Here is a 23,085-nt window from a genome sequence, read left to right on the forward strand (position 1 = left end):
TTTCTTTCTCTTGCAGCTCTTCACAGCTTCTCTTTCCTGGGCCTTCCAGCAGCAGGCCGTACCGCCAAAGTACCAGTACCGCGATCCCGTGACATCTGACCTCCTGCTGTGCGACCAGTGCCCTCCTGGCACAGCAGTGAAGCGACACTGCACCGCTGCCGCACCCACAGAGTGCCAGGCCTGTCCTGAGAGGCATTTTGCTGAGAACTGGCACTGGGGGGATACGTGCCAATACTGCACCTCGGTATGTACAAGGCCAAAAGGTTTACCAAAGGTTCTCTTTGGTTTAATACCTGGGCTGCATTTGGTTTTCTGCAGGCATGTTTCTCTTCTTTCTGCATTAAGTGTGTGGCTGACAGTAGTTTTCATGAGAAACACCAGTGTCTGTCGTATCTCCTTTGTGTGTCTTTTCACACTTATGTAAATCATAAAAATCTGAGCTCATATCTTGGTCAATATCCCTTTAATGTTTTTATCTTCTCCTCTGTGGTTGTCCTTGTGCCTTTTCCTTAGATGCACGGCAATATGATTTATTTACATTTTGGAAAAGCATATGTATTTTTTTTAAACTAGTGTTTCCACTTTAGTTGTTACTGAAAATGAAAGTTTGAATATGCTCATTGTGGTAGAGTTATCTTCCCCCGCAGTTTAGATGCTTTTCCTCTTTGCCACTCTCAATAAATTATGGAATATATTTCGTTAACATGTCCTCCTTGAGGTGTTTTTATTTTATGTTCTAGTATGCCATTTCTATAATTTTTCAAGATAATGTATGTTAATGACAGCTTGTGAACCAGCAGCATAAGAATAAATAAATTAGTAAGCTCTCTGTCTATATGTGTGCATGTAAATCAGCTTTTACTGTATGCTATTGTGTGCACGCAGCTGCATTGTTTCAATGGGTGTGTAACCGTGGTTTGTTGTGTTTTTAGGTTTGCAAAGAGAGACAGCTTGTGAAGCAGCAGTGCAACAGCACTCACGACCAGCTGTGTGAGTGCGCTCCAGGTTTCCACCTAGTGGTGGAGTTCTGCATCACACACAGTACCTGTCCACCTGGCTATGGAGTGACAGCTTTAGGTAAGACTGAGATCAACATTATGATTATCATTGTTGTTGTTATGTAATTGTACTGGCAAACTGCCTTTGTTTTATAGAAGATATTTGATAAAGAAGATGATCAGTTATTTTGTGGGTTTTCTGTCTTTCCGGTAAAGCATGTAAATTAGATTTAAATTGGAGATTTCTGAATTAAGGGTAGGCATCCATACTAAAACCAGAGAGAATTAGGAATTCAGTCAGCACACAGCCTGGGAGGAAGCACTGGCTAAGTTCAGTGAATTAAAGTCCTATTGCCTCAATGTTCACTTAAACCTACTGTAAGAAAAGTGTGTGTGTGTGTGTGTGTGTGTGTGTGTGTGTGTGTGTGTGTGTGTGTGTTTATGGGATATATGTGCATGTGTGTTTGTTACTATGTGTGCACATTGTTATACAGTGCTGTACATATGTGTTTTCAGTATTACTGTATACTTTATCTTTGATTTAATCTTCTCATCTCTTTCACTGTTTCACTTCATGTCAAAAAGACTTCAGTTCCAGATATGCTTTACTGACAGCGAGCATTATGCTGCTAAAGTAGAGACACACATCAGTTACAGATCAGAGTTTTCACATTAAGATGTCCTCTCCCTTGTATCACTGAAAGCTCCTCTCCCTCTCTTCGTCTTCCTCTAATTCTGTGAATCAGATCTGTTCCAGATGCAGACGTCTCTTTTCACAGAACCATTTTTTAAAAACTGACTGACTCGTTCTTAGAACCACTTTCTCTCTCTCTCTCTCTCTCTCTCTCTCTCTCTCTCTCTCTCTCTCTCTCTCTCTCTCTCTCTCTCTCTCTCCTCTCTCTCTCTCTCACTCACTCTCTCTCGCTCTCTCTCGTTTGAACCTGCATAGATTTTTAATAGTTTAACATAGAGAAGAAAAGAAATATGTCATGGCCAGTCTGTGTGTGTGTGTGTGTGTGTGTGTGTGTGTGTGTGTGTGTGTGTGTGTGTGTGTGTGTGTGTGTGTGTGTGTGTGTGTGTGTGTGGTAATCATAAAACACACATTTATGCATGCCTTTCTTGCACTTCCACACCTGGCCTGTTCTGAGTTGAGGCAGTGGGGCCTGAAACTTCAGATTGTTTTACAGTTACAGTCAGAGGTGTCAAAAGTATTCACATTCATTACTCAAGTAGAAGAATAGATACTAGGGTTTGAAAAGACTTCTGTAGAAGTTGAAGTATCAACTCAAACTTTTTACTCAAGTAAAAGTGTAAAAGTACTGGTTTCAAAACTACTTAAAGTATAAAAGTAAAAGTAATGTAAGGGGGAAAAAGGACAAAAGCTTAGCCCTTAGGCCATAATGACTATAATAATGTTATATTAAAATCATACGTGCAAACTCAGAAGGGCTGAAAAAGGTGACACGTCTCTTCTGTGTTTTTCAGACAATACATTTAGACATTACAATCCTCTCTAGTGAAATACAGACACACTTTAGCTGTCAGCATTTTAACCGTGTTTAATCCAGCTGCTAGCTAACGGTAGGCTAACGTTACCTGCTGTCGAGTGTAGTGTTAACTAGCATCCCGTGCGACGATGTTTCAGTTCCCTCTAATGTCCGTTTTCGGAGCATCAGAGAGAAGCGCAGGCATTTAAGTGGCACCTAATAAGGCACCAAAAATCCGCGTTGCTATTCGGCCCGTTAGATAACGGTCGTTACGGCACCGGTGCCGTATTAGCACCGGGTCTGTGCAGGTGCAATGGATCATGTACAAACCAATAGGGTGTCGGAATGGTATGTTTATACTTCTCATCCAACCACAATCACATTCGCTCTATCCGGATGGCGCGATGAAATAGGAGTAACTAGGCAATTTTTTAAATGTAAGGAGTAGAAAGTACAGATAATTAAGTAAAAATGTAAGGAGTAGAAGTAAAAAGTCTGCTGTAAAATAATTACTCCAGTAAAGTATAGATACCCAAAATTTCTATTTAAGTAAGGCAACGAAGTATTTGTACTTTGTTACTTGACACCTCTGGTTACAGTTTAAGTGTTGCAGCAGTACTGATAATTGTCATTTCTTAATTCTGTCTTTTACCATTACATTTTAGCAAGCGCTTCAACTCTTTCTAGAAAGAGTTCTAATCACCCTTATCCAAACAATTGTCTCAACACAGCTCTTGTATATATTTATGATAATTTGATATTTATTAGTAATCAGACACTGAGTTGGGAACAATGGCTTATCACTTGAATTGAAATGATCATTAATGAAAGACATTATGATGGTCGGACTGATGGAGAAGACCATTTACTGAGAGGTAAATATCTGTTTAATGGCCTTTGGAAATACGGTGCTGAATATTTCTAAAGGAAACAGTGCTTTTGGAAATTAAAAAGTCATCCTGATGTTGTCGTCGTGTGGAAAAGGTTCACTTTATTTTTTCCATGAACTCCATTATTTTCCAAATACAGCATTTTGTCATTGTTAAACAGCATCACTTAATTCCATTGAACTACAACTTCTGTCACTGGAATCAGCATGTGATGACTATCCATTTTATTCCATGCTGTCATAGATCCTCACACCAAGAGAGCATATCTGCTGACATCATTTAGGAGATTATATTTAACATATTTCATCAGACGAAGTACCCAAATGATTTTATCCTTTGATTCCAAGGCATACTTCCTCATAACGCTGTATGTACAAAAATGAATCCGTCGGTTTAATTTTGATTGAATCAGGTTGTGTTTAAGTTAAGGGGTTCTATCTAATTGAGGGAAGCTGACCAATTTATATTTGTTTTTATGGGAGCGTTAAATAATCTTAAATTACATATTAGTCATATGAGTGCCATTCACATTTTCGCATTCTCTTCCTGGTTCCTCTTGAACACAATACAACTTGATTATATTGTGGGTTCTACCTGTATAATACTAAGTTGTTGTTCTGCAACAGTGTCAACCTTAAACAAATCAATCCTAAATGATGAATGTTTTGGGAATGCATACCTCATCTTTTTTTTTTTTTTATGATACATTTTTTATTTTTCTTATATTTTTAAACACACAACATACAAAACAAACAAATCCAATCGAACAGGAACCAAAACCCTCACCCACCCTCTGCGGTCTCGAGGAAAACAAAACAAACCAATATACAAGAAAACAAAAATCACACCTTGCCTAGTCGCTCTCTTTTAATTCTTGTGGTGTTGAGGTCACCAGGACCGATACCTGGGCTGCTGCGTTTCTCCATAGGTCTGCAAACCTCATCTTCAAGTCAAGTTCCTCTGGCTGGGTTGGCTCAGTGGGTAGAGCAGGCACACATACACTTGGAGGTATATGCCTTGATGCAGAGATCCAGGGTTCAAATCTGACCTGTGTCTTCCCCCTCTCTCTCCCCTTTCTCACCTAGCTGTGTTAAAAAAAAAAAAAGTCTAGTTCCTGTCTGCATGATTTTAATATAATAGGTGTTTGGTTATGATCTGACATATCTGTCAGTTAAGGAATGGCAAATGGATGAGTGTTAGCTCTTATGAAACTAGCAATAAAGAATGACATGGCATTCCCTGGCAAAGTGCTTTGTCACTTATTCCTCTTTATACATGAGTATGCATGTTTTACAGCATAATTAAAGACACAATAAATAAAATAAAATGGTATAACCTTTCCCCTGCATTCCTAAAGCTGCGCTTCCTCTTTGAACTCACTGCAGCTTGTCTGGCACAAACTCAAATATATTGACCATAACTATTTCTTTGTTTGGGCTAACTTAGTCATTGTGCGAAAATCTCATGGATTAACTCTTGCAACAATGGAAAATCATTTTCCAGTTTTTTTTTGTTTTAATCTTAGACTGCTGCTTTACTGACAACCTAACAAAGTCCCTCCAGTACTCAAATCTATGCACATGTACTGTATATGACATGATTTTCACTCTCGGAAGAATGAGAGAAATTTTATTAAACAGACTAGAATGGCATACATGAGACAAAGACTGTAAACTGATCGCAAATGTTTGGGTAATGTTTTGTCATTTGATGCATGTAAATTGGGAATCACTGGTTGTCTGCTTTCAACATCAGTTATTGTTCATCAGTTATATGTTCCCTTTAGCACAGAGTCCAATCCTTTTCCTCACAATACAGCACCAGAATGCAGTCTTGGCTTATTATTAAGCCAGATGCAGCCAAGGATGTCATTATCATGGTGATATCTGACCCAATATTCCTGTCAGATTCTCTCCTTGGTGCGTCAGTAGTGATTGTGGGCAACTTAAAGAGAGGTTGATGCTGAATTTCAACATTCCAGTGAACAGAGCCTGACATTTCTACTGGAACCGCAGTCCAAACTGGCACTGCACTTCTCATGACTTCATCTTAGACCTGAGAGGCTGCATAGATGAAACAACATTTTCCATGGATTCTGGTTATTGTCTGACCCCTGTAGTTCTGACAATGCTCTAAAGATGAGACAACATTTTCCGTGAATTCCTCATGGATCCAACATGGGATCTACAATCGTACCTGAAAGCCTAATGACGCTCTGCAGACATGAGACAGCATTTCAGGGGATTCCCCTCCCTGAATCTGAAGGACTTATTATGCAATGCGTTGAGTTGTGGTTTGGACCTTTAAACCACAGGAAGCTAGAAAACCGATGGTTCAGTCTCCCAACAATGCATACCCTTTGTGACTCCATTCCTTTCCCCTTCATCTCCTGATTTGTCTGTTTCTAGTTGTGATTCTTTCTCGCTCTCTGAACACAAGATTTGAAATATTTCTAGCTGGTTTATTACGGTGTTTTGGAACTATTGGTATCAACTGGGAAAGACAGTGGAACATAGAAGAAGAAATAACCAACAATACAAGTGATGTTTAGCTTTATATTAGGGCTGCAACAATTGTTTTCATTTTCAATTAATCTGCCAGTTATTGTTTTGATTGATCGATTATATCTATAAAATGTAGTCAAAAAGGATCGAGATGATACAATAAATTTGTTTTTGACCAAGAAATTAAAAAATCTAAAGATTGGTTATTTAACCAGGTAGGTCCTGAGATTTGAAACCTGTTTTCTAGAGAGACCTGTCCAAGACGACAGCATACAAAAGTAGCTGACAAAACAAAGTCAAACTAAAAAGATATAATAATATTAAAATAAGGTTAAAAGTAGGCTAAGAACTAGTGCTGAGTCATTTACCATAAGTTTACTCTACCATGACAAGCCAGAAAATTAGCAGTTCCTCACAGTTGAGGGTTTGAAACTAAGGGATTGTTTTTGATCTTGGGATTTCCAACCAAATTAGGTCATTAATAAATCCCTTATTATGTAGACAGCAGAGCTAGCAACTCTGCTTTAGATGACGTCTGAAACTATATCTCAAGATGGGTGCAGCTGATTCTGCATCGACAGGAAATTCTGAGAAAAAAAGGTAAATGCCAGCATATGAAACCATACTACAGTTACATTCTCATGCACTGTACATGCTTTGTCATCAGTGGTGTAGGAAACATTCACACTTTGCTGTATGCATATCAGCTTGCTGTTTCATGTTTTGAATGCCAAATGGTGAAACTGTGACACGATAGGAGGAAACTAATCAAAGGTCATATCTGATATAAGCACTGCTCGTCCTCTTCCTACACACTTTCACATCTACGCTTTAGAGATAAAAATAAAAAGAGGATGTAATACGGCACTAGTTCCCCTACATAGACATCGTCATATGGTCAGGCGTGCTGAAAGCCATGTACCAGAAGTTCCTATGGTTATAATATGTTGAAATATAGTAAAGGTCATGTAAATGGGTAAGTGAAAATGTGATTAATTGCTAGGTGAAGAATTTTTTTTTACATTATTACAATAAACAGCATTTTTACACCATGAGGGCAACATTCTAAGTGATGAAATAGTTTAAATGAATTCTTATTTTATTTTTTCAGATGTTATTAGTCAATAATGTTGTTACATCATCTGTTAAAAATACTCTACATGCATTATGAAGTCATAGTAAAATATGTTTTAAAATGCTCAGATTATCTACGTTTTTCTCATCAAAAGCTCATGTTCTTAACTGCTTTTTTGACAGATGTTTAAACATTTACATTTATGTCAGTCAATCTGATAAATCAGCTGACAAATCACTTTTTGTGGTTACGGATTTCCATATCGAAAACGAGATATAGAAACTGTACTGACTGAGTAAGCCGAATGTGAGTCATTTCCAGAATCATAGTAATCTGTCGTCCTGATGCGTCATCACATGTCGTTGTGGTCATAGTTCTTGGAGCCACATCATCTTGATGTCTTTGATCAGCTATGGTTCTGTATATGCGGCAGGTCCCGTTCACACACTAAAAAAAGGCTGAGATGTTACATATGAAACTTTTGAGATGGGAAAAAGCTGTACCGCTGGGTAAAATATGACACACAAACTTGAACTGTATAATCACAATCATGTTTTCATTCATAAAATTAACACATGAACCTGTGTGTATCTCCTCCAGGTACACCGGTCAGTGACACAGTGTGTGAACGTTGTCCCGCTGGTCATTTCTCCAGCGGCGACTCCACCACTGAGCCATGTCAGCCCCTCAGAAACTGCTCCGATTTGGGCTTGAAGACACTGAGATGGGGCACGTCCACCTCAGACAGCCTCTGCGGCACTCAGGACAAGACGGCAATGCTGGATTGTGCTCAGCCTCACACTTTGTGCCACACTGGTGAGACATACACTCTGCAGTATAGGGTTTAATCACTAATAGGAATTGAATGGGAGGCTTTAGGACTAATGCGGCGTGGAATCAGGGTAGAGATTGTTTGTACAGTGTTTACACTGCACACACACACACACACACACACACACACACTCACGCACATGTGATAATGTTTTTGAGCAAACCTCAATTGTCAACAACTTCAAATCAGCCAGAGCTGAATTATTTCAGACATGTGGTCATTTTCATTCCTGAAGGCAGGGGATTTCCTCGGTCAGGTTCGTTGTCCAGATTCCATTCTTTTCCAAATTTCTTGCGTGTCTGAAAACCATCACAAGAGAGAAAAGCCAAAGCGAAGGGTTGAATGGGATGTTTATGCCACTACTGTCATAATGGCCCATGATGGATCAATTACTCCGTTAACTTGTCACATCCTCAAACTACAATAACAAAGGAAAATGAGTCAATCACAGAGATACACAATATGAGCTGGTTAAGTCTTTGTTACTCAGACTTTAACTATGACAGATGCTGACAATTAATTTGAGAAGAGAAACCTAAAAAATGACACTGAATTCCCAAGCCTGAGAAACCACAGTTACTGAGGAACACACACACACACACACGCACGCACGCACGCACGCACGCTTACAGATGTACAGACCCTGGCACACTCGTGGCATACTGTATAACACACTTAGAAGGAAACACACAGAGCTGTTGTCCCTCAGGGAGGGTGATGCTCTCTTCAAACATTCATTAACAAATTGTCTTCCTGCGGGCTACACAACCACAGGTTGTCTGCAGCAGATCCTGGAACAGTTTAGCAGTTTTTTAACTAAAAAAATGGGAAAACTGAATGCAGTTGGAATTCTAAAAGTTGCTACGTGATTTGGAGAAACCACCATGATGTCAATGTCAATTATAGAGCAAGCCACACTTAAATTATCCAGACATCAGAGAAACAAGCCTAATATCCTTTTCAAATTAAACTCAACCATACAACACTGACATCGGTTTTGGTTAACATTTCTTTAATTCACTGGTGTCCCTTGTGTTCTGCAAGGCAATCAGAAAACATTTTCACACATACATGAATACAGTAATGCTTCATAATTGTGTGAAAGTAGCAATTTCATTTTCACAGTTTTACATAATTTTCAGTTTTGACTGTTTTGCGTAATATGAAAACCCTGTTCTTTGCAAAATGCAGGTGCCTTATAAGGAAGATGCAGGAGGCCGTGGCTTGCAGAAATGAAAGGCTTTAATGATGAAATAGAGTAGGTGTTTGTGTAGTGCAGTGTGACTCAGCAGCAAGCGCAGCTCACCTCTGTTCAGTTCAACATGCAGCTCTGGTTGCTTGGTTGCAGAGCAACACCGATGTGCTCAGTTTGTCAGACTGATGTCAATGGTGGTTAATGTGTTGACAACAGAAAGAGAGCACATCCTTGTTCCTGCTGTGGACAAATTACAAGACAACAGTCTGAACACACACACAGGGATAAACAAATCCAGACAAATAATAGGCCAACGGGACTCTGCGGAGACCAAACCATGTGATCCGAATCTATTCTGAACATCACCTGTGTACCATGAATGAAACCTCTGTGAAGAATACATTTTGATTGACTTGGTCTTCAGTCTGACTGTATAATGCGCCCACTGCTATGAAGCCATGAAGCTTTGTATTGTATGTTGTGATAATGTCAATAAAAATGTTTTAAGCCCACTCTCCCTGTCCGTCTTGCTCTAATGTATCCCAGACGTGACCTTGTGTGAGGAGGCAGTCTTCCAGTCTCTTTCCTCCCTGCGACTGTCCTCGGTGCCCCTGGAGCAGCTGTTAGAGAGTCTCCCCGGGCGTAGTGTGGATCGTAAGAGCCTGGAGAGACTGAAAAAGGCCTGCTCTCCCCAGCAGCAGGTCCTCCAGCTGCTGCGACTGTGGAGGGAGCAGAACAAAGACCAGGACAAGATGTACAGCATCATACAAGGTAAAAAAAATTAATGTCAGAATGTCTTCTTCCACGCTTTCTGTTTTAGTCAGTTCTTATTCAAGTCCTGGATTTGTGTATTAATGGTTGCACCCTGTCCCTTCAGGTGTGAACCACTGTGAGAGGAAAGTCTCTCGCTGCAACGGCCTAAAAAACCTGACCCTAGGTGATCTCCTGAAGGTAACTAACAGCCTGCCGGGGGTCAGAGTTCAGCAGGAGGATGTCCGGGCCGTGGTCTCTACTTGCCTGCCCAGGCAGTACATCCTGCAGCTTCTTCACCTCTGGAAGACTGCAAACTATGACCTGGATCTAGCCAAAGGCCTGTCTCACAGTCTGAGGGTGCTACGCAGCCAGGGGGCGCCACGCCATCTGCTGAAAGTCTTGAAGAAGATCAGCCGCATCATAGGAACCACCTCAGCGCACAAGATATATGAGAAGATGTTTGTCAGCGTGCTTCACGATGAGTCCTGTTTTAAGGCTCATAAGCCATTAAATGAATAGGGATTTGGGAGGTTCAAATAGGAACATATGGTATCTATAGCATAAACAGACACTAATGCATTGTCAGATAAAGAACACACAAACACATAAAGACACACCCTTAGTGGAGAAATGTATCTGAAAGAGTAACAGACATTTAAGATATCACCAAATGACATCAAGCTATGCATAAAGTGCCTAACTGTAACACAGGGGCATGATGGGAGGGTAGATTTGTCGCTGTTTCTCTGATTTTCCAGCCAAACCCTCTGCCAAAATAAGGCTGTTTTGATTATATGAGGTAACAGGGGATGCTAATAATTCCACCCTCAGTCTACAGTATGTGTCTGCAGTGATTAATCTAATAAGCCTCAAAAGAAAGAAAGAAAAACTATCACACATCTCTGTACTCCAGGCAGGCTGAAAAAGAAAAAAAGGTTTCCTGGGAACTTTATGACCGGAGTCTGTGAAAAATGAAAAACTATTTAAGATGTAAATAGCACACTATTTTATGAAAGATAGGCAGGCAGATGTTGCGTTTTTTATTATTATGCTTTCTCGCTGATTAAGAGGAAGGATTTGGTTTCATAATGAAATACATGTATTTCCTACAGTTTCCCTTTGTTTGTTGGTTTGTTCTGGACTGCTGGCAAGTAAAGCGCATCTGAATTATTGTTAAATTGTCAGCTATATGAATGTACAAAGGAGTGCAATTGTTTTCTATTTAAAAAAATAATTCTACTTTCTGAATATGTAAAGGCTTGTTTTTTTTATTACTATCAGAAATACTGGATTCCAAATGCTGCAAGTTTGTGAAGTGATATTTGTTTTATATTTTGTTTTATCACTTTTATATTATTAAATGTACGATCTTTTTGTATATATGCTTGACTGGTCCTCTTTAAGCTCGAATAACTTGTGAACACTAAGTCAATTTATCTGATTAAAATCAGTTTGTAAAAATGTATTGTTTCTTCATAAATAAGCAACTGGATTTGACCTATGACGCTGACAGGTGCATCCGAGGAGTGGCCTGGGATGGCCCTTGGATACTGATTGGCCACCCAAAGTGCCACCCCATTGGCTATCTGCCCGATAAGATGCAGGACTTCAGTTGGAACCAACTGTTTGACAAGTAGACCGGACTTTTGTTTATAGGGGCGTTTTAGATTTCAGTGCACCGGAGTAGCGCCTAGCCTGCCAAAAACCCAGACCAAGAATGAAATTTTGGTTTGATTTGAATTGGAGCGGAGCGCTCACCCTCATCTTGTCTAACTGTCACTTCTGAAAGATGTGAGTACACTTGATACGTATTTTGTTTTCTTTTGCATAGCCTACTATTGGAATTTGCATAGCCTACAATTTCTATACATATTTAATGTATGGAAGCTTTATATTACAGTTGTATGGTGACCTGTCTATTTAATTTTAAATTAAACATTTAAACACAGCAATGTAAGAAACTCTAAGAATATATAATGTTAGTAATTAAAGTAGAGATGGTCCGATACCACTTTTTTGCTTCCCGATACCGATTCCGATACCTGAACTTGCGTATCGGCCGATACCGAGTACCGATCCGATACCAGTGAGTCATATATTTCATATTGTTTTAACAGCTGTATACTACTATCTCTGTATGGATGTGATATGATTTCTTTCTTTGTTGTCGGTCTGGCTCAGGTTAAACTCTTTGTGAAACATGAACAAACGCAAACAAGGAATGCCCCAGAACTTTCTTTTATAGTTATAATGAAAAAGAACATAAATAAACTACTTTAACGTAGATTTTCTTTAGGGCTTCATTACGTGGTATCGGATCGGTGCATAAACTCCAGTACTTCCCGATACCGATACCAGCGTTTTAGGCAGTATCGGAGCCGATACCGATACTGGTATCGGTATCGGAACATCTCTAAATTAAAGTAGATGTGACTTGTTTAGATAGATATGCTAAATTAATGCTCCTCCAGCCACTTTACTTTAAATAATATGTCAATGTGTCTCTCATTCACACAAAAAAAACATATGAATCCCACCAGGGTCCAAGTGTTTATGTTTAGGTTAAAGCCATGTTTAAGTAAAGGTTTAAGAATGTTCCATCCACATTGCTCATGTCCAGTATAATTTTTTCTATGGGTGAGGAAATAAAGAGCTCAAAAGCCAATTTAATGTCATGGATATGGATGGAAGTGCTGGCAAACGTTGTAGGCATAATTTACTCTGAATCCTCCTCAGGAAACTTCACATCTTGGACCATCATTGTCTTCTGGCTCTGAAACATCTTCTTCCGCAGCACACATTTTCCCACGAGAGTGTCAGCCTGCAGCCTGGGGCATTTGGATGGGGATTTGACATGGCTTTGACTCGCCACACATGCTACACTCATCAGCAATTGCTGTACATCTACTACCAAACTGATGAAGTTAGGTTTCGTTTCTTAGAAAAAGAGGTTTTATAGAAACCTAATGTGAGGTAGCAGTATTGAAACATTTCAAACTCAACCCAGCTCTACCCATTATAGTGTTTCCAAAGTAAGCATTGTTGAGCGCGGAAGTTTATCTTAACCTATAGGCCTTTTTATAACATATCCAGGTCCACTTAGTAATGTAGCTTTCCATTATACCACATCTTACTCCAAAAGCTATAAGTAGACCTTTGAATAATGAGCACGGACACTATTGTATCCTGGTTTTGCATACAAGATCATTATAAGAAAGTCACAAAATTGAACATAAAAGGGAGATTAAGTGCGCTTTTATTCAACTAAAATTGACCCACATGTCTGAAGTGCATTATGTTCTTGTATTCTCTGGAAATAGGAGATGAGCTTGTAGATACTTGTTTGACTCATTACAGTATTTTAATACCATTCGTCTCATTTTGCCTAATCTGCACATTGTCGCATTGTACTCATATTTAGTGACTCATTGATTTACTGAAACAGATTACAAAGGGAAAAGGTGACTTGCTGTCATGTCGACATATTTGAAGCTGTTTCAGCAAGTGGAAACCAAATTTAAAATATATTTTAGGTTTAATTCCAATATCACCTGATGAGGTTCTATGGGAATTTTTAGAATGAGGTCTTTTTCAAGTTGCATTTCCCTAAAACTTTGATTTAATGGTTTCAAAACCTCTGAGTCATGAGCTCTAATGCATTAAAGACTCATTGTTGATTTCTTTAGATTAATATACATGTCATGTAGCTTAATCACTGTACAAACCAACAAAACTAAAAAGTTTAAGTTGTAGAAAGCTTTTCATTTATAAAAGCTCATTGTAGGCATGGGGAAATAACTGTAGACATATGCATTTAGTGAGATGACAGAGGTACATTTTACTTTTTTATTTACTTTACCTCAAATAATTCCAAGATCATGACTCAGCATTTGTGGAAATGTCTTTTCTTATCTGATATCTGAGAATTCAACCATTGATTTTAAATGGTATGACACTGCATTGACATTGGTCTTGAAAGACAACACACAAAGGGAAATGATACAAAATGATCACAGACCTTACACCATGGTGATGATTTTTATTTTTTGTTTTATTTATCTATTTATTTGTCCTTTTACTTGGCAGTACTTACAGTAGTAGAGTTGGAGAGAAATATCAGGAGTGAGAACAAGGGGAAGATGTGTGTTGTAATTAGATGCGACACCCAGGCCATAAGGGCATTTGGATATCAAATTCGATGCAGTCTGAATAAATTCCAGTAAATGAGAAGCTGGTTATATGGAGTGGAAATACCATTTTCTTCTTACAAACCAGAGAGATCCAGAAACAGCCTGCATTGGATGTAGCAAAACAGTTTGATGTTGCTCTGTAGGTCAATCACGAACAAAAAAAAACTCATTTAATACTTCCTAAAGCTTTTTATCACCTTCGTTTAGGTGTGCAAAATTCAACTTAACTCTACACGTGGAAGTTGTTTGACCTTTTAAATAGTGATTTTTTAACACATTATCATTTTTGCATAACCACAAACACCCACATAGGTACAGTTCCTTTTCAACACTACACTATAAAAATGACACTGGTGCTACTGTCTTTTACAGAAGTGGCGACATGCACATCATCAGCATGGTGAGTAATTCTATATAACAATAATCTGTGCAAGTTTAAGATGATACAATCAGACAAAAATGAGAGTGTCAAAAGACAGAGACAGATGTGATGATAAGTGATGCCTTATATTATGTTTAATGAAAATAATATAGAAATGACTCAAATTATCATCACATATAGAGGGTTTAAACATTTTTTAAGTTTTTATGTAAATTCTTAAGTGATCAAACTGTAAATTGACATAGGATAAATACCTTACAATCAGAAAATAGGTGGAGAATCTATATGAGTGAATTCAGAAATGTTTGTGGATTTTTATTTGATTGGAAATGGCTTTTTTAAGGGTAATGGATACATTGTATCACTCTAATCATGGACTTGTAGCAGACCAGCTTACAACTAATGCAAGCACTGTCTATGTGCTTTTAACATAGAGGCATGCCAAGTCAATATCACTCTGAGGAGTTACAGGCAGATTTAATCTTATCTCTGGGGTCTAGAGTATGACCTGAAGGACACTGACAAATGTTGTATGTTGCAGGTAAATTACAGTGATCAAGATCTAGGTAACTTCGAATAAAATATAATATTGCAGACACTTTATCATTTTCAATTACCTCATTCCTACCTCATTCCTTGTTTGCATTTCTTTGATGCGATTCACCCACAAAGGAGTTTGAAAACACTAACTGAAAAGGTAGTAACAGTATCATGAACAATCCAAATATGACCCAAATATGTATCAGAGTACAAAAGATGAGGATGATGACCAAATGTGTTACATGAATACCATGACCTCTTATTTTCTTTCCAGTATCAATACAATATCACTGTGATATTCATGTTTGGTTTTTTTGTATCATTTTGTTGTAATATTTGTAGTGTGTATTCTTCTGGGGGAAAAAAAGAATGGCAGTAGTTGTACAGCTGGTGTAGTGCTGCATCTATCAAAAAAGCTGTAGTAAAGGCACTAGTTGTAGCAGGCCTAGTAATAAAAGACAGCAGTAACCGTTACATTAAAACACAGAAGCCGCAGCACCAGTACCTAACAGTAATCTTAGTCCTCTTCTCAGCTTCTTTTACCGGTGCTGGTCCTGTTCTCTGCTGTCCTCCGCGGTGTCTCGGCGGTGGAATCCGCTCCCACCTTTGAGCACCAAGACCCGATCACCCGGGAAATCCTCATCTGTGACAGGTGTCCACCCGGCACGCACATGGCCGCGTACTGCACCGCCACCACGCCCACCATGTGCGCGCCGTGCAGAAACCAGCACTACACCGAGTTGTGGAACTACCTGCCCAAGTGTCTGTACTGCCACAACTTCTGCACTGAGAACGAGGAGGTGGAGACAGAGTGCAGCGCGACCAGTAACAGGGTCTGTCGGTGCAAACAGGGCTTCTTCATGACCGCTGGCTTCTGCATGAGACACTCAGAGTGCGGGCCCGGACATGGTGTTCAAACCAAGGGTACTTTTTTTTGTTTTACTTCGTCATCGATTCGCTTTTATCACATGCTGAAATCTATTTTCTAACCTGATATATGTCTTGGGTCATTTTCGCAGTGCATCTGCATCATGAGGGAGCATCAGTTAATAAAACATGAATGTTATTGTCTACATTTGTAAATGTTTAGAATTGAGATAAGGTTAAAGTAGAAATCCACGAAGTGCGTGGAAACGCTGCTGAAATACGCGCGATCACTTGGGCTCTACGGAGCCACAACCGTATTTTAAAACATTATAATGACCCCAAATGCATTGGTGTTTTCGTCAGGTACGTCACAGATGAACACTGTTTGTGAGAAGTGTTCCGAGGGCTACTTCTCCACCTCATCTTCTGCGCTGGAGTCGTGCGTAAAACACCAGGAATGCGTAGGCGGACAGATTGCGCTTCTTCCCGGCTCAATTAACCACGACAAGATGTGCGGCTCCTGCGAGGATCTTGCAAATGGAGGTTTGTACTATACTGTCATATGTACAGTAACCACCCAGCACTCAATAACAACATTCATGACACAACGTGAAGTCCTCAACGTAATTTCGCACGATACGACAATGATAACAAAAAGCTTGAATTAAAACTCACGCGGTACAACTTTTCTTTCTCAGGTGAGACACTCAGGACATTCCTCTCAGGATTCTTCAGTATGCATAGGATGCGTGTGCCGAAAATGAAGATTTTTGTTGCCAGGTGAGCCTACACTCACTCTGTAAATCGTCTTTTAACCTTTTTTCGACTATTCCCTTTACCTCTTAATTCACTTAATGCTAATAAACGATCATCCCCCTCCAACAGGTACGTTCATACGTCAGAAGAGGCTCTCCCCAATCACAGAGGACCTCTCATGGATCAAATCCGAGCGTGGCTGGCCCAGGCTCCAGAGGAGGAGCTGAAGAAACTGCCACAGATGCTGAAGGCGTCACAGCTCTGCTCCATGCAAGAAAAACTAGAGACGATAGTCAGTGACATAAAGCAGCATAGCCCAAACTGTAGCTTACAATTCTTCGATGTTCAGATGTAGACTGTCGGTGGTACATACAGTATAGGATAACTTATACCTCTTTCCCATTTTTTGGCATTTCACCCCATTTGAAAACAAGTATTTGAACATATTTTTATTTGCATGTCAATTGAGAGTGCATGCATTGTTGATCTAGTGATGTTTTTTTTTAGATGTTTGTGTATCTTAAACCCAGGCCATGCTATTTACTTCATATTTATAAGAAGGAAAACGTGAGTATTCAAATTTGGGAGAATTATGTAAATATCTTCAACATCATTGCGGCATTACTCAAGTGTGACAAGTAGTAGATAGAAACTTATGTTTGAACGTGAGCTATAACTGAAATAAATGTTCTGTAATATTGTGTGATATCAAATTGTGTCACGTGAAGCAGCTAAATAAAGTTTACCGGTATGCATAAGCCTGTCTGTAATTTAACCAAATCACCACAAGATGTCGCTCTATTCTGTCTTTACCTCTCTGTCATTGTCGACTAAAAACATAGACTGCATTTTTTTTTAACTCTGCAAGCATTAGAATTATGTAAATAAACAGTAATACATTTCTTCTTTTTAACCAGATACATACATATATTAAATACATTAAAATACATAAAAGCAAAAGAAAGGAAAAACAAAAAAGTAACACAAAACATGCCAGCGGTAAGCAAATAACAAATAGAAAATTATGAGGTTCCTTATGAATTTTAGAATGAGCTCTTTTTCATGTAACATTTCTTTAACTAAAACTTTTTTAATTTACCATTTCAAAACCGCAGAGACATGAGCTCTACTACATTAGATTTGCATTGTTAATTTCTTTAGATAAATATAAATACCATGTAGCTAACTTACTATACAATTAAACAATTACAAGTTGTACAAGCTTTTCATTTATAAAAGCTTAATGTAGGCACGAGAAGTAATGACAGAGGTTTACTTTTTTATTTAGGCTTTACCTCTAATTCCAAGATGCACCTGCATATTAGGCCTACAGCAAACCTACAGCAAAGACTTTTTATCAGGCATGTCCTAAGTCCGGCCTGGGGGCCAATAACGGCCCGTGGCCAGATTTCATAAGGCCGCAGCCTCGGTTTGTGAAGGACAAGAGCAAGAGTCATATGTTGTAAGCTTAAATGTTAACACACTTTGTATTACTCATAATAAGGAATGTTTAAAATGAACATGAGGTTAAGATATTTACTTAAGTTTAAGGTATTCCATACAGTATGTTCAGTTATCTGACTACAGATGTGAAGGTTTATTTATTTTTTGTTAGGTTTATGCCTGAGTGGCGTTAATTTGGTTACATTGTCATTTAAAAAATAAATAAAGATAATTGTGACAATGTAAGTGAAAATAGTTAAAGATCAGTGCATTTGTACATACAAATGCATACAATAACTTTTATTGTAAAAACAAAAAAGTCAGAATGGGACCATTGGCCCCCGGGAATCTTCACATTATCAAATCTGGCACTCTTTTAAAAAAGTTTGGACACCCCTGCTTTTTATGAATCATCTGCATGCTTTCAGTTCAAATTGGAATATTGTAATGGATAACAATCCCTTCAAAATGTAAAACCTTACTTTCCTTCTTAATTCAAAATGGACTCAATTATTTTTACAGTGTAAAACTCCTTAAAATGCACAGAATAACATCACAGTTAACTCTTTGATTTGATTTAAAATGAGACATACATGTGGTTTTAGGGATACCAACACACAAACGTTACACCACCACCACCATGACCATAGGTTTGGTTCTAAAAGAGTAATAGGCTACAGTACAGATATAACATGAACAAGGATACTCATTCAGTGTTCACTTTTTTATTACTGCCCATGGATAATTACAATTGGAGCACCTGCAAAAGGGTTAGGGTTTAACCCTGATTTTTCCTGTTTATTCAACTATTACCATTTGCAGCAGTCCAATTTGATTTGGCGTGATCATTTTAAAATGATTTACGCCCCTGTGAGTAGGCTACTGTTGAAACTGGTTTTATAAGGTTTACAGTGCCTAAGTAAGAATGTAAGAAGAAATACAACTAAATAAATGAAACATACAAGCATAAATATGGGGTCTTGTCTTGCTCAATCACACGCACGCGCGTGCGTCAATTAATGTCATGGAAACAGAATGATGACCCAACCGAGGGTACATAAGGTCTGCAAAACATTCTGATTTCTCACTTTGCTCTTGGTCTTGGACTTCTTGCAAAGCTAACTTGTGGAAAGCGAACTCTTTGAGTTTTAAACCGCTTGAGACAAACTACTGGAAAACGGATCTTGTTGAAAAAACAAATCTACTGAATCACTCAACTGTTGTGGGAAACCGGAGAGCTTGAACATGGCCCTCTGTCGTCTACCTGAGGAGCACCTGCTGATGGGAGTCGCCCAGTTGGACATCCGTGGAGGTAGCTAGCTAGCTACACAACTTTTAGATTTTTTATTTTATTGTATTTATGTCTGATTATTTCATTTAGGCTATCCCTTGTAAAAGCCTACTGTTATTATCTGAATCAATGCAATTTCTAAAATTTAGCTAGCTAAATGTGAACAGTTAGCTAAAGGCCTGTTGGAAAAACACAGATTCGGTGAAAACAGTCATTTACTCGACCATTTCTCTGTGTAAAATGATTATTTGCTGGACAGAATGTGATAAATATCCCGGGACATGTGTGGAATACATTAACAGCTAGTGTGGGTATTTGAAAAATATTGCTATTTTGGTTTGAGGGCATCAAATCTTCCAAAAGTTAGCTAGCTAGTTACAACGAAATTATTGAAAAAATATGGCGACCAGGCCAAATTTCATAAAATGCCCAAAAAATGTTTTAGTTGTACACCATGGAAACGATGGAACTATTGGAGCGAACGTTGGTACGTCAAGACGCACAGGTGTAATCAAACCAAGGCACGTTATGTGTGGATGGAACCCAGTTCGTTTGTTTTGGTTGATGACGTGTGAAACATACGTTAGTCCTACTTTCAAAATGTAGCTATCATATTAAGTGAACTTATATTTTCAGATAGATTAATGTTGTTAAGATTGATCACGTTTTTTGCCCAGCTATAGTTGCATTCTCCACCGGGATCGTTTGTGTAAGTTATTCTCCGTGCGTAAAATCACGTATCGAGCTGCTCCTCGATACGTTGTTGTTCATGTACACCTTATGATCAATGGCGATTACTATTTAAGTATTGTTATTATTAAAATGACTGTTGTTGCTGTTTTTATGTTATGTGTTCTCTGTTCAGCAACTCTAAAGAATACACCAGAAAACACGTTTAACATGTTTAGTTTCCAAACCATTTTTAACAGCTACAGTATGAGTTAAACACTTCAACCTCATATCTTAAAATACTTGTAATATCAAATAAAAATGTTTCCAAGGTCAACACATTAACAGTTAGGTTATCTGTAAGTCTCACATGAATGCCGCTTAAATTGATTGTCATGTCTGTGTGTATATCTTAAAAAAAACTGAGGCAAAACTGCACAATATTTTATATTACTGTTAAAATGGTAGTCTCTTGTTTGTATACAGTATAGTTAATGTTATGAGCAATTCTTTTAATATAATATACTGTATATAATAATATAATTTGATGATTTTATTTCCTCCTCAGGTGGTGTAAACCCCTTCATTGAGCGTCCTGCAGAACATGGCCTCCCTGAAGATGAAGGTGAGTATGAGGAAGGTGAGTATGAGATTGTTGTTGTAGATGAAGTTGAGCTCTTTCTCCCCCTCTCCTCGGGCGAAGAAGATGACAATCAACTGGTGGACACCGAACAGGATGAGGATGAAGACACAGGTGATGAGAACGACTGGTCTGACAGTGTCAGCGAAGATTCCGGGTATGACTCCCTGTCTGAAGATGAAGAGGATGAAGAGGTCGTTGAAGAGGATGTTGAAGAGGATGTTGAAGAGGATGTTGAAGAGGATGTTGAAGAGGATGTTAAAGACGATGTTGAAAAGGATGTTAAAGACGATGACGATGGCAACATCCGAACTTGCTCCCCTCTCATCCAGCAGTTCCTACCTCCAAGCTTTTGGCAGGGATGGGAACAAGTGTCTATCCCTGTTCCCTCTGGCGCTTTTCTCTGGCCCCGCACTTTTGATGTTCAGCATCAGGAGATTCCTGCGCAGCAAGTGGAACGTACTGAAGACGGTCTACCCTCAGCCTCTCAAAGGTCAGAAGAGTCTGCTCCTTCAACCTCAGGCCTCGGCTCCTCCACGAAGAGGAGCAGGGAAGAGAGCGACACGGTGCAGGTAAGTATGAAGAGGCAGAAGTGGAATTGTGAGGACCGCCATGACGAGTCAGCGCCCTCGAATTCAGGCCTCGGCTCCTCCACGAAGAGGAGCAGGGAAGAGAGCGACACAGGGGAGGTAAGTATGAAGAGGCAGAAGTGGAATTGTGAGGACAGCCATGACGAGTCAGCGCCCTCGACTTCAGGCTTCGGCTCCTCCACGAAGAGGAGCAGGGAAGAGAGCAACACAGAGGAGATAAGTATGAAGAGGCAGAAGTGGAATTGTGAGGATAGCCATGACGAGTCAGCGCCCTCGACTTCAGGCCTCGGCTCCTCCAGGAGCAGGGAAGACTACTGGTACTCAGCACCCTCAACTTCAGGCCTCGGTTCCTCCAGGAGCAGGGAAGACTACTGGTACTCAGCACCCTCAACTTCAGGCCTCGGTTCCTCCAGGAGCAGGGAAGACTACTGGTACTCAGCACCCTCAACTTCAGGGCTCGGCTCCTCCAGGAGCAGGGAAGACAGCTATTGGCACTCAGCACCCTCGACTTCAGGCCTCGGCTCCTCCAGGAGAAGGGAAGACTACTGGTACTCAGCACCCTCAACTTCAGGCCTCGGCTCCTCCAGGAGAAGGGAAGACTACTGGTACTCAGCACCCTCGACTTCAGGCCTCGGCTCCTCCAGGAGCAGGGAAGACAGCTACAGGGAGTCAGCACCCTCGACTTCAGGCCTCGGCTCCTCCCAATTCAGGAAATACAGGATAAGCCCTTTTGATTACCTGAGAGGAACTGAAGACAGCGACTCTGATTAGGACAGAGTTTGGGACTGTTTGCTGCAGGATTGGAAAACCTTTGCGTCTGGCAGGGCAGATAAATCCTCAGCTAGCATTTGCGTCTGGCAATGCTAACACAGCCTATGGTAGCGTCTTGCACCAGGGCCATTTGTACATATCTGGATGTGGGATTCACACACACACACAAACACACACACACACACACACAAACACACACACACACACACACACACACACACACCCACACACACACACACACACACACACACACACGGCAGCAAGCTACCATGCAAGTCACTGGCCCGACCATTGGGAGCAATACAGGGTTCAGTGTCTTACCCAAGAGTACTTGTTCTTTCATTTTTAAACTAAGCTGTAGATGCCTATACAGGAGGTAAGTTAACAATTACAGCATTAACTATGCAAGAAATAATAATTACTAACATTAAGAAAAGTCCCCAGCTAATTATCTTCTTTTCATATTCTATTAGACTCAACATTCAGGATTTCCTTGACGACATAGAAGACGTGTTTACTCCGGACCAGATGAGAAGGATGGATGACCACAGGACCAGCAGGAGAGCGGCGGCTGCCTTTCTTTCAGTCGGCTAAGTAAGTACACCTCTCACTAAGATTACCAAAGTACCAGTAGTGACGTAAAGTGGTGATCACTTTACACACGTGGATTACATTTATTACAGCAACCTTCTTGAATATAAGATAAATAGAAAGATGGACTTTGTTAATCCCAAATTGGGAAATTACTCTGTTACAAGCAGCAAGTAACAAGTTACCAAGGACATACGTACTCACTCACACACAAACGAAAAATTCAAGAAATATACTAGAAATAATAAATAACATAAAAAATAAGATAAAATAAAACAAGATAGAAAAGATTTAAAAATGACAGAACAGCTACTGAAAAATATACTTAGAAGAATGAAAAAGAATGTACATGTATATACAAGTGTAGTATAAAATGTACAACCTACATACATAAATAGATCACAAAATAAAATATGTATAATATTAGATATTAAATATGAAGTGACCAGTGTGCACGTAGCATAATAGTGTAATATTGTAATGTGTGAGGTAATGAGATAGTTATCTCACACACAGCTGTGAATTGTTGTACAGTATTATTGAATGAGGCAGTAATGATTTCTTGTAGCGGTACGTGCGACATCGAAGCTGTCGAAGCCTCTCTTTGAGAAGGTTATTATT

General features: G+C 39.4%; 3 protein-coding genes across 5 annotated transcripts in view; all 3 read left to right on the forward strand.

Annotated features, from left to right (window-relative positions):
* Positions 1–11,195, forward strand: part of LOC120562688 (tumor necrosis factor receptor superfamily member 11B-like) — an 85,649-nt gene extending 74,454 nt beyond the window's left edge. For all 3 annotated transcript variants that reach the window (XM_039806537.1, XM_039806538.1, XM_039806536.1), the window contains 5 exons: positions 17–244; positions 933–1,077; positions 7,555–7,770; positions 9,528–9,752; positions 9,859–11,195. In XM_039806537.1, coding sequence (XP_039662471.1) covers positions 17–244; positions 933–1,077; positions 7,555–7,770; positions 9,528–9,752; positions 9,859–10,253 — 1,209 coding nt within the window. In that variant the 3' untranslated portion in view covers positions 10,254–11,195. The remainder of the gene's footprint in view (positions 1–16; positions 245–932; positions 1,078–7,554; positions 7,771–9,527; positions 9,753–9,858) is intronic.
* A 3,111-nt stretch (positions 11,196–14,306) lies between these two features.
* On the forward strand, positions 14,307–17,227 carry LOC120562690 (tumor necrosis factor receptor superfamily member 6B-like). Its single transcript, XM_039806539.1, has 5 exons — positions 14,307–14,324; positions 15,380–15,770; positions 16,077–16,256; positions 16,412–16,493; positions 16,599–17,227. Exons 1-5 carry the CDS (start codon positions 14,307–14,309, stop codon positions 16,822–16,824), a joined length of 897 nt encoding a protein of 298 aa, XP_039662473.1. The 3' UTR covers positions 16,825–17,227.
* Positions 17,228–19,018: 1,791 nt separating this feature from the next.
* On the forward strand, positions 19,019–22,019 carry LOC120562939 (dentin sialophosphoprotein-like). Its single transcript, XM_039806894.1, has 2 exons — positions 19,019–19,224; positions 20,441–22,019. Exons 1-2 carry the CDS (start codon positions 19,158–19,160, stop codon positions 21,871–21,873), a joined length of 1,500 nt encoding a protein of 499 aa, XP_039662828.1. The 5' UTR covers positions 19,019–19,157; the 3' UTR covers positions 21,874–22,019.
* Positions 22,020–23,085: the final 1,066 nt, after the last annotated feature.

The sequence above is a fragment of the Perca fluviatilis genome, chromosome 7 (genome assembly GCF_010015445.1).
Source record: "Perca fluviatilis chromosome 7, GENO_Pfluv_1.0, whole genome shotgun sequence".
Taxonomy (NCBI): domain Eukaryota; kingdom Metazoa; phylum Chordata; class Actinopteri; order Perciformes; family Percidae; genus Perca; species Perca fluviatilis.